This window comes from Excalfactoria chinensis, chromosome 14 (genome assembly GCF_039878825.1).
Source record: "Excalfactoria chinensis isolate bCotChi1 chromosome 14, bCotChi1.hap2, whole genome shotgun sequence".
Taxonomy (NCBI): domain Eukaryota; kingdom Metazoa; phylum Chordata; class Aves; order Galliformes; family Phasianidae; genus Excalfactoria; species Excalfactoria chinensis.
The window spans coordinates 9,303,962-9,320,994 of NC_092838.1; the positions used below are offsets into that span (position 1 = coordinate 9,303,962).

Below are 17,033 nucleotides of genomic sequence, written 5' to 3' on the forward strand. Positions count from 1 at the left end.
ACTGCAAGCCTTCCCCATTCATTTCAAGGATGCCCTCTCCTGCAGTGCACGACCCTTCCTGCAACGCAAGACCCTCTCTGCGTCAGGAGACTCATTTCTGCATTGCAAAGATCTCTCAGCGTTGCACGAACCCCACGGCATCCTATGATCCCCCTGTTTTCAAGACCCCCTTTGCCTCCCTCCTGCAGTGCATGACCCCCCTCTGCAATGCAAGGCCCTCTCCACGTTGCAAGAATCCCTTTGCAATGCAAAGACCCCGCGGTATTGGGAGACCCCTCCTTGCAAAGCAAGGCTCTCCATGAATTGTGGGACCAGCCCACAATGCACTGCAGCCTCCCGCCTCCACTCTGTAGCACCAACCCCTGCGCTGCGAGACTCCCCGTTGAAGTGCAAGGCCCCCTCTCCTTGCAGGACTTGTGCTACAATGCACGCCCCCCCTTATACCTCTCTGCACCCCAGAGCTGTGCCACAGAGTTGAAGCAGAGAACCGTGAGCCCTGAGCACCAACAGAGCCACCCCAATGCCCCGTGCCAGGCACCACTGGGGCTGAAGCATCTGGGAGTGGGGTACCCAAATCTATCCCCCCATGGGCAGGGGGTGGCTGGGAACCACATGCTAGCGGGTCCCCCAAATCCCCAGCATCCATGCTGAAGCAAAGCATGGGGGTACGGCAAGGCAAGTGGGGCAGCACTGGGATGGAAAACCAAAGGGTGGATCAGGGAGCTGAGCCGCCTGAAGGGGAGCAGAGGATGGGCTGCAGGGGGGCACACCCCCAGCCACCTCCTCAGCTCCACAGCCCACACTGGTTCTGCACTGGGCGCACTGGTTCTGCCCCAGGAGCACTGCTTCCAGCTGCCCCCCCGGCTGCGCCCATAGGATGTGTGGGCAGGCCTGGATGGGTTTGCTTGGCTTCGCCCTGCTCTGTTCCTGCAAGTCCAGCTCGCTCCCAGCCCTGCGGCTGGTTGGAAACAAACTCCACCGCTGGGATATGGGAGCACTTCTGCTCCTCTCACAGGGAGCAGCGGGGCAATAGGACCCGGCCACAGGGCTGTGCAGCTGTGGGATCTCCTGCTACTGCAGAGGGCAGATGGGGAGGATGGGAAAGAAACGGCTTTTCTGCTCGCCGAAAGAAAAAAAAAAAGCAATTATGCACGGGAGAAAAAATAGAGTTTTCTCCCCAGCAGCAGGGAGGGTGGCAGTGCCTGGCTGAGCACACAGCGAGATGTCCCCATGTGTCACCGCAATGCCCCCAGCAATGGGGATGCAGCAATGCATGGGGCAATGGCTGCTTCACTGCTGGGAGCTACAGAGCCCTCTGCGTTTCCCCCCCCCAGCCCTAAAACCTGACCCAGAGCTGAGCAGTGGGGTTATTGGGTGAGGAGCATCACTGGGTGATCGTGCACAGGGATACCGCACTCCTGTGTGCCACTGAGGTGAAGGGGTGTCCCCAGAGTCCCTCTGGGCAGACCCAGCACAGAAGCTGCTCCTTCCAGCAGTGCCTGCCCTGCTGGGAGGGGACAGGGATAGGGACACCCGGGAGCCCCATCCTGCTGCCATATGCCCCCAGCAGAGGCTCTCCTGACAGTTGGCAGGCGCCCGGCCTCATTAAACTTGTATTAGGCAGAATCAAAACAAAACAACAAAAAAAAAGCAGCAGCAATAGGAAAACAAAGGGTGGCCCCAGGGTGGGGGGGGTCCTGGAGCAGGGGATGGCATTGTGCTGTGGGGGTCCCCTGGAGATGCAGCCCCATTGGGATCATTCAGCCCCACAAGGTGTTAAGGGGCAGTGGGGGTTCATGCAGTGCCCCCTCCCAGCTGTGATGCAACCGGGGCTCTGCTCACACTTTATTAACCAGGTTTATCTCATTATCTTAATGTAATTGCATTCAGCAAGGGAAATGCTGGGAGCATCGGGGATGATGCAGTTTGGTTGGCTGGAGCACACCTCAAACAAGTGAGGGAAGGAAGATGGGGCAGTGCTGCACGGCTGCATCCCTTGCTCCTGAAGACCCCAGGTGGGATGGGGCTGTGCATCCCCTGGCATGGGAGTTGGGTCCCCCCAGTCCCACAGGAGAACACTTTCTGTTAGGGACACAAAGGCAGGAAAGAGCTCCATTTCTACTGCCAGGCGGCCAGGGAAGGGTTTCTTACAGCTCCCATCACCCTGTGCACGTCTCTCAATGCACTGCAGCATCAAGGAGTCAGCACAGAAGAATTTGCAGTGTGCGCTCAGCACCTGCCCACGCAGCACCCCAAAGCAGGCAGCCCTGCAGGCAGGTGGCTCAGCTCATCCTGGCCACAGCCTACAGCATCCAGCCCCCATGGATGGGGGTTGGTGGCAGAGCTGCCATGCCCCAAACCCATTCCTTTGGGACTCATGGGATGGTTGAAAGCAAAACCAGGATTAGGGACCCCATCCCAGGCATCAGTCTCCATCCCAGACACTGGTCCCCATCACAGCCCTGTCACTGCTCATGGAGGGGGGGTCCCATCCTCACGGTGTGCTGCATCCCACAATGGAGCCGGGAGGAACAGAGGAGCCTCAAAGTGGCTGGAAATGAGTCAGGGCTGCAGGAGGATGCCGGTACTTCCTGCACGGCTGGACGAAGCTGCTGGGTTTGGAGGATGAAGAGGAGGAGGAGAAAAAGGATGGAGCTGATACCTGCATCTCACCAGCAGATCCAGCTTTGGGGCTGGGGCACATTCTGTAGGTTGCTGCTGCAGGGGCGGGCACAAAGACCCTCCTTTATTTTAAGGAGCCTAAACCCTGGGGATATGTAAGTTTGTGTGCAAACCTCTCTTTCAGCAGGGCAACACAGGGAGAAACCAAGCAATGCCAAGACACAGCATGACCAAGGCAACCCCATCCCCAAGATTCCCTCCTTGGGACCCTATTCCCAGTATCCCACCCCAGGACCCAACACTTGGGATCCCATCTCTTTAAGGTCTCAGCCCTGTGTTGTGCCAGGACCCAGCTGGGAGCTGCCTATAAAAGGCTGGGAGGAGCTGGGATCACTTTGCAGGGTTAGAGGCAGAGGCAGATTTGGCTTCTTGCTGAGGTGGGTGCAGAGGGGCTGGGGTCTGGGGTCTGCCCCGCTGCTGTCTGTCCCTGGGTGCAGAGGGGTGGGATTTGAGCTCAGCTTTGAGGCTGGAGGCCACCAGCTGTGACTTCCTGGGCCAGGAGTTCCCCTTCCAGATGGATAATTCCATTGTAGCGGTGACAAGGATCCATTAGGCAGGATTAGGAGCGGGGCCACAGGGATTAGTGCGGTGCCTTCCCCCAACACACCCCTCTGTTGTGGGATGAGTTGGGGGATGAAGCCCTGGGGAGCTGTGGGGCTGAGAAGTGGGGGAGCTGATAGTGATGGGTGGATGGGAAGGACACCTCCATCTGTTCCCTGCTTTGTCCCTGGGCCAGCAGCCGTGAGGATAGATCAGCAATGGGGCACGAGCACAGGGAGGGGGGTTCCCTGCCTCTGGCTGCAGGGAGGCCTTTGGGAAAGCAGGAATGCAGAGCAGGGGGGCCGTGATGAAACCCAAAACCGCCTTGCTGGGGCCCTGGGTCTCCACATCCGGCCCTGTGCTGGCTGCAGCTGGAGGCCCCTGGGATTGTCCCATTGCTGCTGCTGCAGCCCCATTGCTGCTGCACTGCCCAACATCCCCAGGTTGAACCCTGTGCCTGTGGGTGCTGGGGGTGCGTGGTGCATCCTGGCTTGCAACTTCTCAGTGCAACGTGCATGTTGGTATGTGCAACCCCTGGTGCAGCATGCACCTGAGTGTGCAAAGCCATGGGTGTTGTGCACCCTGGAGGGTGCAGTCCCTGGTGCAGCATGCTGCTACTTCTTCAAATCAATGCACATCAGAGCATGCAATTCCTTATGCAACATGCATCTCAGTGTGTGCAATCCCTGGTGCAGCATGCACTTTAAAGCATTCAATTCTTTGTACAGTGTGCACCTTCGAGTGTGCAAGCCTTTGGGAAGCGTGCATGTTGGGGTACAATGCCTTGTACAGATGCACCTGGGTGCATGAAATCTGCGTGTGCTGCGTCCTTTGCTGTGTGCGTGCTCCTGCGCAGCGCAGTGTGCATCCCAACAGTGCCACCCAGCAGCACGGCTGTGCGCTGCAGCACATCGGAACAGTTTCAGCTTCTGGAAACGCTGCATGGGGAGGACAACATGGAGCCGAACAAAGCAGCGTAGGGAGGCAGCAAGGGAGGTTTTGCTGCTTACTCGGCTGCCTGCAGGGCTGGGTAGGCTCCTCTCCAGGAGCAGATCCTTGGTGGTGGTACTCGACACAGGGAGCTGTGCCCCCATTGATCACCCCATAATGGCACCAGCCTTGCTGGCAGCATTGTCCCAAGGACCCCCAGGGCTACAGTACCCGGCACCGCACGGATGCAGTGAGCACATGGGATGTTGCTCACGATGCTGTGCACCCCCGTGTCCCCACACATGCCTTCAAGGCTGCTTCCCTTGAAAAATATCCCAAAGCCTTTTATTGCTCTGGTGAATCATGGATGGGAGCCAGGCAGGCTGTGTACAAAAACCCCATCACACTCGATGCCAGCTGAGCGTGTCGGGCACCCATTTCTCTGAGCTGCTTTGAGCACAGCTGGCTGTTCCCCTGGCCCTGCATGGAGTGGGCTGAAAAACAGGGGTTTAGGGCAGGGCCAGGAGCTGGTCCCCATGGTGGCAATCCCTTCTTTCCAGTGGGATCTGAGACCATCCCCATCCCCAGGTGCACCGAGGCGCTCCCAGCTGCCCTCACACTTCCAGACCTCTCCACCATATTTGTGGCAAGAAGTGGCACTTTAGAAGCTTGGTGACACGGCATCACCACGCCGTGCGTTCACCTTCCTCTCCTCTGAACATATGTTTTGTTTGGTGACATCTGAGCCCCCAAACCACCGCAGTGCCGCTGTGCCCCGTGCCGAGCTCGGTGCTTTTCCCAGTGGATGCGCTCCCTGCTGACCTTTGGCTCAGCAACACGGGGTGGGTGACAAGGGCTGTGCCGGGTGCTCGGCGTGGCTGTGGGGCAGCTCCGCTCCTCCCCGTCCCGTCCCCCCCGCGTGTGCAGGAAATGGCAGTGACGGAGCCGGCGGGCTGGGGATGACTAAGTTTGGCAGTGCTACCTGCCGCCTGTTTTTCCTTTTATGGAGGACTCGAGCGGACGGACGCAGCCATTCTGCACAACCCTGAAAGGATCCACCCTGACCCTGGGGACGGCCACCGCCAGCTTGGGGACTGAGGGGACAGCAGTGGCAGGACGTGGCCAGGCAACGGGGTGGTGGTGGGATGGAGGTGTGCCCCCCTTTCCCCATCCGGATGGCACGTCCGTGTGTTTTCACTTTCTGTTTTAAAGAGCTGGATGTAGCCCCAGGCGGAGGCTTGGCCCCTCGGTGCCACCCCTGCATCCTCACATGGCTGCCTTGAAAGGAGAGACCCCAACTGTGTCTCATCCCATTGCTCAGCCCCCAAGGATGTGGGGAGGCTGGGGGGTGACAGCTCAGGCTCTCCGTGCCTCAGTTTCCCCATTGCAGTGCTTTGCAGGTGGTTGAGCACCCGGGTCTGCTGGGCATGGGGAAACTGGGGGGGGGCTCGTCCTGCCCATGGCCACATCCGAGCCAGGGTGGCTTTGGGGGGGGACTCCAATGGGAGCATCCCACTGGGCACCCATCCCTGTGGGCAGACACATCACTGCAAGAGGGCAATGCTGCAGGATGGGGACAGGGTTGGCGAAGCAATGTGCCATGTGAGCAGAAAGCAGGGCAGAGCAGCCTGAAAGCCCCTGGTTGGTGAGAAAGGCAAACAGAAAGGAAAAACAACCGCTTTGCTCCGAGCTGCCTGGATGGTTTGCAGGAATGGGGACAGCGTTGGGGACAGGCGGTGCTCTGCAGCACTCAGCCCGCGCCGGGGGGCCGGCAGCGCTCCCCGCACTCTGTCCTGCATTCTTGGCATTATTCTCCTTTTTTTCTCCTCCTCCTCCTCCTCCTCCACCCCAGGAGGCGCTCTCAAACCTCTCCATTTATGGCCAGGAGGTTAGGTCAAGTGGGAGGCTGAGGGGATGCCCGGGTCCCTGGGGAGAGGTGTGGGGGGAACGGGGCAACCCTAAGGGGGTGGCAGGAGTTGACACTTTGGACATTGTCCCCTGGGCCCCCTATTGTGATGCTGTGTGCCCGTGGGGTGATGGTGGGTACCCTGAGCCGCCGGGAAGGGGGTGGGCAGAAAGCAGCTCTCAGAGAAGGAGGGGCTCTCTTTGTGCTGTTGGTTTGTTGGTTGCTTTTTTTTTTTCCCCATTCATTTCAATGAATTTTGGTTTATGGGGAGGGCTGTCTGTGTCCCCGTCCAGTGAGGTGTCAGCGGGACGGGCTGGGATGACTCCGGATGATGACATGCCTTGATTCATTGGAATCATTAATATTAAATAAATATAAAAAAGCAACGGGTGACTCAGCGTCGGCCCCTGCCATTCAGCAGAGCTGGAGCCGCTCGGGGTGAGGCTCTCACGATGGTTTTCCCCTGCTCTGTAATAACACCTCGAGGTGTTGCTGTTGGGAATGCGCTGGGCTGGAAGCGCTGCCCCAGGAATGCTGTCAGCATGCAGGGGGGGGACACCAACCCCCATCCCCAGGGCACGGGATGGGAAAGGGCAACAGCACGTTGTCCAAAAGCACGATGCGGATGAGCAGGGGGCATCTTTTGCAGCCTTACCCCAAAGTGAGATGCCCTGCATCCAGCCCTAAGGGGGGACCCCCCTGTCTGTCCCCATGCCCCACGGGCACCAGTTGGTCCCCCCCAGCTGACTCAGCCCGACGGGATTCCCACAGTTTCCGTCAGGTTCTGCCTGGAGTAAACTGGGGAAAAGATTTCACAAGCGCCGGTAATTAATGCTAATTACAGAGCAGCGACATGAGAATCATTTCTTCCCCCGGTGTCCTTCCAAAAATGGCTCTCCGCAGGTGTGGCACAGCCTGTGCTTGTCATTAGGCACTGCTCTGCCTCGGGGGAGGTGAAGCCTTGGGCGGCCAGGGCTGTGGGAACAGCACGATGGGGGACGGGTCCCCAATGTCCCCCAGGCCCCTGACATCCCTGAGGTCCCCAATGGGTTTCGGAGGGATGGGCTGTCCTTTATGGCATGTGGCACATGGGGACACCTCCCCGGAGGTGGGTCAGCACCTGGAGATAAGTCAGCAGGAAGTGGTATTTCCTATATATATATTTTTTATTGTGCAGAGTTGAGGTCTGGCTTTGGCTCTGTAGCAGTGCCCCCAGGCAGAGCACTGCGTGCTTCAGGACCCCATAAACTCACAGTCACACCCACCTTCCTCCAGCTCACGCCCAGGTCCCCTGTGTGGCACACCAAGGGGAGCACAGTTGGGCCATGGGGCTGCTGTCCTCCTTGGGGACAGCAATGCACAAACCAATGCTCCTTCTGCATCTGTGTAGGATGGAGTGCACACGGGGGGAGTCCCGGTGCCAAAGGGAGTGACAAACAGTGCATGGCACTGACTGCTTTTGTTTAACTTTCTCCTGAGATCTTATCTGCTGCCAGCAGGAATGCACAGTGAGGGCCAAAGCACACTGCAAAATATGGTCCAGAGGGAGAAGCGGAAATCTGGGGGTAATGGGCTGAGAGGGGAATGAAGTGCAGTGGGGATCGATGGTCTCCTTGGTCCCAATGGGTGTACACTGACAGGCTTTGGTTTCCAGCACGGCGTGGTGCTGCTGAACCCTCAGAGCATCCCTTAGGGGACGGTCTCGCAGGGCTGCACCATGCTGGGACCCCTGAGATCTGAGCAAGGCTGAGACCTGTGGAGAAACCCAGAGAGTGTCAGCTCTTTCTCTTCCCCTTCTGCTTTTAGCAGGAGGAAATTCCCCCAGGGCCGTGCAGGGGCTGTGCCAGCACAGGGCTCAGCTTGACCCCATAACATTGCTGCGGGAGAGCAAACCCCAGAGATGTGTGGAGCAGCTGAGTAGGGTCTGGCTGTGCTGGTGTGATTGCTCCAAGATGGGGAACGACCTTGGGGGGAAGACAACACAGCACCACAGCTGCCAAGGCCGAGCACAGCAGCAGGGGGGCATGATTCATCCCATGCCCTCTCCAGCAGCCCCAGTAAAATCCAACCCGAGTCAGATATCAGAGCAATGTGGTGGGTTTAGGCCACTTTGCAGCGTGATGTAAAATAGCAGTTTGTCTCTGCTACAAGTGGGGAGACGCTCAATGTAACATCAGCCCATGTGGGTGGGTGCATGCAGTGCCTGGTACACAGAGCTCTGTGAAGGAAAGCCTCTGCCCTTGCTGCAGGAGGCACTGGTGCATGGGAGAGAGCTCAGAGGGTTTGGTGGAGAGGAGCAGAGAGTGATGCCAAAAGGAGGAGAGGGAAGGGGACAGCAATGTGAGGCAGTGAGTGAGGAAGATGCTGAGTGTTTGCTTTGCAGGAGGGCAGGTGTGCACCACATCCAACCCTGGGATGGTGAGGTGGGGGCTGTGGCGTTGGGGTGGAGCTGGGCACAGCCTCTGGGCTCTGCACTGGGGTCTCACCTCCAGCACATCCCCAATAGAGCCAACATGGCCAGGGCTGAATCGAAAAAGAGGAAGGGGCCAGGATGGTCCCGCCCACACCATGGAGATGTGGCCTTTCCCTCTTCCCTTTGGGGAACAGGAAGGGAGGGAGCAGCACTCCCAGAAACCCCCCAACATTTGGGATGAAGGGAAATATTGGCCCCAAAGTGAAGAAATCAGAACAAAACACAGGCAGCGGTTGGGGCTGGAGGCAGCTTGGCTGATTCTGAGCCTCCTCCACATGCTTTCACTCAGCCCAAGGACAGCAGGGAGAGGAGAACAAAACAGGGACACGGGGGGGCTGCAGTGCCCATGGCATCTTTGCACTGGCCCATGGCTCTCAGGATGGGGATGCTCCCCCGCAATGCCCGGTTCCCCTTGGAAAGTGATGGTCCTGGCTTGATGGCATCACGGTGGCACTATGGGGAGTCCCCTACCAGCAGCACACAGTGGGGTTGGCACTGCCACACTCCGGATGCTGCACTCTGATCCAACCCCATAATCAAGGGGTCAATCAAATTGCCCCATCATTGCCCCCACTACCCCCATCCTGCCGGGCCTTCACACCCCACACTGCCTTCTGGTGACATTCCCCAGCCCAAACCCACGGCTTCATGGCTACCATGGGGCATTTCCCATTGCCACCCCATTATCAGCACTGCACCCGCTGTACCCATGCCTCGTGGCTGCCCTTCTTTGACGTATAATCTTCTAATTAATACCCGGCCTTGTCAAAGTGGAGCACAAACGTTAATTAATTCCCCAGCAGGCAGGTAATTAACAGTGTGACTCCCTTTTTGCTGCGAGTGGGGCCGATATGCAGAGATGTGGCACCATGGAACCCATGTTGTCATGGCACCAGGTGCCCATGGAGGTCCCCATGTGTTGCAATGTCACCAGCTCAGAGGGGACAAAGCTGTCCCCGTGGTGTCCCTGCAGCTCAGCTCTGTCCCCACGGCCACCTCCAGTTCAGAGGGGACACAGTGCAGCCCCAACGCGACCCATCCTCGCAGCATCCCAGTGACAAAGACCTCACTGCAAGACCCCACACAGGGCTGGATCCTGCTCCCCATAACACCCACAGTGCTTCTCGCACAGCCCTTTAATCAATGCAATAAATCAGCATGTGCTCATGCAGAGCTCTGGAGCTGCAAAGCCCCGTGCAGCTCTGCTCACCAACACCACACACCGCCCCGGCCAACCCCGCAGCACACGCTGCAAACAGGAAAGAAACAAAATATTGCCCAAATGTAGGCAAAGGCCTTCAGCTGCCCTGACCTCCGCCGGGCCGGGCCCTGCCTGACTCAGCGCCTTACTCAGCTCTCGCTTCCTCCCTCCGGCCGCCGCCGCCGCTGCAGTGCACACCCTAACGAAGCACGGCCCTTAATGGGCTCCGAGATGCACCCAGCAGTCCAAGGGCCGGCCCGGAGGTTTGCACCGCTACTTGCTGACATGAGCACTGAACTTGGCCCTGGGTAGTGCTGCAGGCTGGGAGGGGTGGGTGCAGACAATGCAGTGCGCGCTGCACCTGGTGCCCCATCCCCTCCCTTGCAGCAAGCAGGCTGCACCCCAGCACCGGGCCTATGCATGCATGCTGCTGTTATTGCAGCTCGGTGCATGCACGCGCCGTGATGTTGTTGCAGCACTGCATGGACGTTCCTTGGTGCTGTAGCGGTCTGGTGCACGCACAGCCCTCCGTGTTACTGCTGCTCTGTGCACACACACTCACTGTATCGCTCCATCCCAGAGCATGCACTCGCACTGGAGCTGTTGCTGCTCGGTGCACGCACACTCATTGTATCACTGCAGCTCAGTGCACGCACGCAGGCTGCTGTTATTGCTGCTCGCTGCGTGCACGCACATCAGTGTGGCTGCAGCTCAGTGCACGCACGCCCGGTGCCCGTTGCAGCCGTTGCTATCGCCGCCTCTCCCCGGGAGGTGACTTCAAGGGGACCGCAGCACCACCTCGGGGCTGGGGGGGGCTGCAGAGCGGACCCCGCATCCCCTCCCCAACAAAGCGCTATGGAATCAAAAAGGGGGGGGAGGGGTGTGTGTGGAAGGGAGCGTCACACCTCCGCCCCACAGCCTCACCTGGCGCTGAGCCCCGCGCTGTGCCCCGCTCTCCCCTCCCCCCTTCCGACCCCCAATTTCGGATTTATTTATTTTTTAATTATTTTGTGCAGCGATGGGGGCGGGGGGGGGGGGGGGGGGGGGCGCGCCTGGCAGGGCGGGGCGGAGCGAGGGGGCGGGGCGGGGCGAGGCGGAGAGGTGCGGCGACAGCCAATCAGAACGGCGCGCTCCGAAAGTTTCCTTTTATGGCGAGGCGGCGGCGGCGGCGGCCTTATAAAAGGCGGAGCGGGCGGCGGGCGGGAGTCGCTGCGCGCTGCCTTCGCCCCGTGCCCCGCTCCGCCGCCGCCTCGTGCCGCCCGCCCCGGCTCTGACCGACCGCGTTCCTCCCACAGGTGAGCGGGCGGTTCGGCCCTGCTGCCCCGGGCCGTGATTAGCGCTCGGTTCAACCGGAGCTCGTTTCTATTCGAGGCTGCGTGGAAGCCTGGAAGGGCTGCGGGAGGGCGGGGGGAGCGGGTCGGGGGCTGCGTGCGTTGCGTTGCGCTGCGTGCGGCCCCGCGCTGCCCGATAACCGCGCTGCGCTGCGGGCTGGGCTCGGCGCTTTGTCCGCTGCGTGCGGGGAGCGCGGCCGGGGGCGGCGCCGTGCGGGGCGGGGGGGGCAGCGAGGGGAACAAAGGCGGGGTGCGGGGGGCTGCGCTGAGCGGGCGGTGGGCGCGGTGGTCGAGCTGTGACCCCCCCGTGCTGCCCACCCTCCGTCCGAGTTGCGGAGCGCTGCCCGCTTTCGCATCCCGGCTGCGGGGCTCGGCTCGCTGCGGGGCGTGGCGCGGGGCTCGCGGTGCCGGGCGGGGGGCGCTGGCAGGTGGGGGCGCGGGGCGGGGCCGGCGGGGTCCGGGGAGGCTGGGGGCGGCTCGGGGCGGCTCGGGGGAGGGGCGCGGCGGCCCCCGGAGCGCCGGCGGCTGTCGAGGCGCGGCTCGGCGCAGCCATTGCCTTTTATGGTCATGGAGCGAGAGGGCGCGGGGACTTCCTTTGTCCCAAATCTGTGCGGAGCCGAAATCCGGGAGGTGCCGCCGCACCCTCTAGCGGGCGAGGGGCGAAGCGGTGCGGAGCCGGCAGGAAGGAAATGGGGGGGAGGAGGAGGGCCGGCCTTGGTGCCGCGCTGCCGCCCCGCGCTCCATCTTCAGCATCGGGGTTATACGGGCGGGGCGGGGTCCGGCTGCTGGCGTGAGACCGACGGCGCTTATACCTTGTTGCGCTCTTTCTTCCTCCGCAGCCAGCCATGGATGATGATATTGCTGCGCTCGTTGTTGACAATGGCTCCGGTATGTGCAAGGCCGGTTTTGCCGGGGACGATGCCCCCCGTGCTGTGTTCCCATCCATCGTGGGTCGCCCCAGACATCAGGTACGGCAACGGCTGGGGGCTGCATCCAGACAATAGAGAGGAGTGCTCGGTGGGAGTGGTTGTGCTGAGGGCGTTGAGCCTCGAGAAGCCCTTTTACTTTCATGTGTGACATAAGAGGTTTCTACTCTGCAACAGTAGCTGGTTGAATGCACAGCCTCCTGCGGAGCATCCTGTGTTGGAGCACTTGGCTCAGTCCTTAACCTGGCAGAGTAGGGACAGTAGGGGGTTGGTGATTAAAGGTGTGGCTTCTGGGGGGGTGTAGGGGAAACCTTAATTCATCCCTTTGGATTTTGTGCTAGAGTTAAACTTAATGCTTTTTCTTTGTTGTGCAGGGTGTGATGGTTGGTATGGGCCAGAAAGACAGCTATGTTGGTGATGAAGCCCAGAGCAAAAGAGGTATCCTGACCCTGAAGTACCCCATTGAACACGGCATTGTTACCAACTGGGATGACATGGAGAAGATCTGGCACCACACTTTCTACAATGAGCTGAGAGTAGCCCCTGAGGAGCACCCTGTGCTGCTCACAGAGGCTCCCCTGAACCCCAAAGCCAACAGAGAGAAGATGACACAGGTGTGTAAAACTCTTTGAGCTACAGCAGGTGCTGCTGCAGGCCAGCTTTCCTCTTCCATGTTGTCCTCTATCCGCCTTCACCACTTCTCCCTTTTTGCCATCTTTACAGGGTTTTCCTTTCCTGACCTGAGTCTCCTCTTTGCTGGACCTTGACAGGTTTTGTTTGCCTCTAAGCTGGCTTTCTCTGAGACTGAACTAGCAACTTGTCTAACTGCTGTTTCTGACTAGACACTAATCCATTTACCAGCCTTGAGTGACTGTACTGTAGTTTCTTGGCCTTTGTTTCGTTCCTTGCTGTGCCATGTGGATGAGCCTGTGGTAGCAGTGTCCTTGCTCAGGCTCTGACCTGGCAGGTGTGGGTGGAGACCGAGTGAGATAAATGCTGATATCTCCTTCTAGAGGAGCAAAGAAGCCTCTTTATCTAGGGACAAATGTAAAGCCACATGCATGGACTGATGTAGGCATGCAGTGAGAACCTTGGTTTGTTCTGCTTGACTCAGTGCTTTCTTATCTCTCTAGATCATGTTCGAGACCTTCAACACCCCAGCCATGTATGTAGCCATCCAGGCTGTGCTGTCCCTGTATGCCTCTGGTCGCACCACTGGTATTGTGATGGACTCTGGTGATGGTGTTACCCACACTGTGCCCATCTATGAAGGCTATGCCCTCCCCCATGCCATCCTTCGTCTGGATCTGGCTGGCCGTGACCTGACGGACTACCTCATGAAGATCCTGACAGAGAGAGGCTACAGCTTCACCACCACAGCCGAGAGAGAAATTGTGCGTGACATCAAGGAGAAGCTGTGCTACGTCGCACTGGATTTCGAGCAGGAGATGGCCACAGCTGCCTCTAGCTCTTCCCTGGAGAAGAGCTACGAACTCCCTGATGGTCAAGTTATCACCATTGGCAATGAGAGGTTCAGGTGCCCTGAGGCCCTCTTCCAGCCATCTTTCTTGGGTAAGTCCAACTCCTTTTAGGAGGTTCCATGCCCCTTCTGCCTAGAGTGACTTAGAGACTGGTCAGCTGCCATCATAAGGGCTGGCCCTTAGCAGGTCTGTCCCATTCCACTGCAGTCTTTTTCTTCCTCAGCCTGAGGATGGTAGATGTACCTAGGTCAGAACAGGAGGCTGAGCCTGTTAGCCATGGCTTTGCCTGTGTTGCTTCCCACTATGGAGTCTTTAGTTCTGTTTTTCCCTTAGTAGTAGTAGGTCCTTTGGCTTCCTTGTCGCTGAACCGCTGACTGACCTGACACTGCTTTTTGCTCGCAGGTATGGAGTCCTGTGGTATCCATGAAACTACCTTCAACTCAATCATGAAGTGTGATGTGGATATCCGTAAGGACCTGTATGCCAACACAGTGCTGTCTGGTGGTACCACAATGTACCCTGGCATTGCTGACAGGATGCAGAAGGAGATCACAGCCCTGGCACCTAGCACAATGAAAATCAAGGTAGGCTGGAGCCCTGGGCTGTTCCCTAACACACCTCTTAATGTGGAGTGGGTGGAGGAGGCTGAACTAAACTACAGAAGATGGAAACTGCTTTGTCTTAATGGTGGAGCCTTACAGCCTTGCTCTGGGCAGGGTGGCAGCTACTCAGCCATGTGTGTAATGAGATTAAGTGCTGGCTGTGAGTGGGGGAGGGAGGAGGGTGTTCTGTGTGAGGCTGTGCCTTAAGCCTGCTCAGACTCCGAAGTGCCTTGGCCAAGGCCAGATGAAGGAATTAGGTAGCGGAGTGCCCCAGGGCTGCGTGTGGGAGGTGTGGACCATCACACTGCATCTGACCCCTTGTTCTCTCCTGCAGATCATTGCCCCACCTGAGCGCAAGTACTCTGTCTGGATCGGAGGCTCTATCCTGGCCTCTCTGTCCACCTTCCAGCAGATGTGGATCAGCAAGCAGGAGTATGATGAATCCGGACCCTCCATTGTCCACCGCAAATGCTTCTAAACCGGACTGTTACCAACACCCACACCCTTGTGATGAAACAAAACCCATAAATGCGCATAAAAACAAGACGAGATTGGCATGGCTTTATTTGTTTTTTCTTTTGGCGCTTGACTCAGGATTAAAAAACTGGAATGGTGAAGGTGTCAGCAGCAGTCTTAAAATGAAACATGTTGGAGCGAACGCCCCCAAAGTTCTACAATGCATCTGAGGACTTTGATTGTACATTTGTTTCCTTTTTTTAATAGTCATTCCAAATATTGTTCTAATGCATTGTTACAGGAAGTTACTTCGCCTCTGTGAAGGCAACAGCCCAGCTGGGAGGAGCCGGTACCAATTACTGGTGTTAGATGAGAATTGCTTGTCTGTAAATTATGTAACCCAACAAGTGTCTTTTTGTATCTTCCGCCTTAAAGAAAAAAAAAAAGAAAAAACAAACAAAACACACTTGATCCTTTTTGATTTGTCAAGCAAAGCGGGCTGTGTTCCCCACTCATAGATGTGAATGAAGGCTTTACGGTTCCCCCACAGTCTAGGAGTAAAGTGCCAGTATGTGGGGGAAGGGAGGGGCTACCTGTACACTGACTTAAGACCAGTTCAAATAAAAGTGCACACAGTAGAGGCTCGACTGGTGGTGGTGGTTATTTCTGTGATGCTTCTTGACTGTTGGTACCTGCTCTCATCAAGCCTTGCCAGCCTGTGTGGATCAGCTGCCTCTCCATGGGGTGCTTGCTGCTCCTGTCTGGTGTACAGGCTGGAATAAAGTGTGATGATACTGAAAGTGGGAGTTTGGCTCCGGTTCTGCCCCGAGTGCCATCAGTGTGTTCTGTAGGGGTGATGAGGGTGGGCTGAGTGCAGGGAAAGCTGGGCTTGGTGGGACCAGCTGTGCTGCTTCCTGTGGCACTCATGCTGCTGTGTGACTTGATGATGGTGTTACAGCTGGCTTCTACATGGGGTGCCTTATCCCAAGAGGCATCTCAGTTCGTGGCCTCTGTTCCCTCCGTTTCAGGTATCTCCAGCCCAGCATCCTGCTCTGCCTTTGCTTCATCCCAGGAAAGTGGGAGAGTCGTGCTTTGGGTGGAGGCAGGAGAAAGTCTTCAGTGAAGTGGATGGAACAGACTAACGAGAGCAGCGGGGCCACGGGGCTGTTACACATCACTGCAGGGTGGGGCTGGGAAAGGCTGCGGGGAGGAAGCTCTCCCTGGCGCAGTGACATGGCTGCAGGGTCAGGGCTTAGGGAGAGCAAAGCCAGGTGACGCTTTGCATTGCTTGCCTAGGCAGACAAGACCTCGCGGCCTGGCTTGTGGGCACACTGGCTTTGAAGAGCTAATGGCTGCGCCTGTGTCATGCTCACGGCAGATGAAAGGCAGGGAACGAGCTCTATGGGTTCTTTTAATCCTCTTTCTGGCCTCGTGGTGCTCCAGCGTCACGCTGCGCTCAGGGTGGACCTGCTGGTTTCTTCCTTTTGTCTCCCCAGCCTCCCTCCTGGCTGCATTAGTGCGGCAGGAGCCTGGCAGGGCTGTGGGTGCAGACGCTGGGCCAGGCAGACGAGTTACTGGAAGCACTGGTTTGCGAGGAGCAAGGTGGAACTGGTTGGGGAGGGGCCCACACTGGGCTAATAACCCGGGGTCTTAGGGAAGCAAGGCGAGGAGGAGGCGACAGCAGCCGCTGGGGAGGGAGCTGGTGGGAGCGGGGCAGGAAAAAGGCCAGGAGGTGGGAGGAGATGGCGGCAGGGAAATGGGGCACGTCTGCTCTCCTGCCTTCGATCCTCCCTGAAACAACCACTGATTGCTGTGGAAAAATGTGCTGAGGCACAAAGAACTGCAGAGAGGATGGTGGCAGCAAGGCGAGGAGCTGCAAAGCGCCTGGGGTTGGGAGCGGAGGGTGCAAAGAGAGGGAGAGAGTAATGGGCAGGGAAGCTGGGCTGATTTTGCATGCTTCAAAGCGCAGAAAGCAAGGCTTTCAGTTAACACTGCACGGGTTTTGCTTTCTTCCTTTCTTCCCGTCTCCCTTGCTGCTCCAGGCGTTCAGCCCCCCAATAAAATGAGGCTGAGCATTTTGCAGCCCTTCCCACCCCTTCTCCAATGTGAGGCCGTGGCGTGCACAGCTACTCCGCACGCTGCTCCAGCAAAGCTCGCTTTATGCCTCCTCTGGGCCATTACATGCTGGAGAAAAGAATGTGGTGCTGGGCAGGGAAGCCTGCAAGCATTACTCACTGCTCCCAACCCCGGCAAGCAGAGGGGAGCCAGGTGGTTTCCTCCCAGCAACGACGGGCACTGGAGATGGGGGATGTTTTTAACCATAGCTTCTCCATCTTTGTGTTTCGGCTGTGATGTGCTGGTTGTTCTCTGGCTGCAGGGACGGCAGGGATCAGCCACAGACTGTTGCATGTCACCCAGCCCTTCCTCGCCTCCCTTTGACTGCCCAGGGGGAACCGGCTCAACCGAATGGAGCTGAGCAAACATGTTTTATTCCTTTCCTTCCCT

At 58.2% G+C, this 17,033-nt stretch overlaps 1 protein-coding gene across 1 annotated transcript; it reads left to right on the forward strand.

Annotated features, from left to right (window-relative positions):
• The first annotated feature begins 10,894 nt into the window (after positions 1–10,894).
• On the forward strand, positions 10,895–15,175 carry ACTB (actin beta). The gene is made up of 6 exons (XM_072349041.1): positions 10,895–11,027; positions 11,903–12,031; positions 12,364–12,603; positions 13,123–13,561; positions 13,873–14,054; positions 14,407–15,175. The coding sequence occupies exons 2-6, from the start codon at positions 11,909–11,911 to the stop codon at positions 14,548–14,550; spliced, it is 1,128 nt and encodes a 375-aa protein (XP_072205142.1). The 5' UTR covers positions 10,895–11,027; positions 11,903–11,908; the 3' UTR covers positions 14,551–15,175.
• The last annotated feature ends 1,858 nt before the right edge of the window (positions 15,176–17,033 follow it).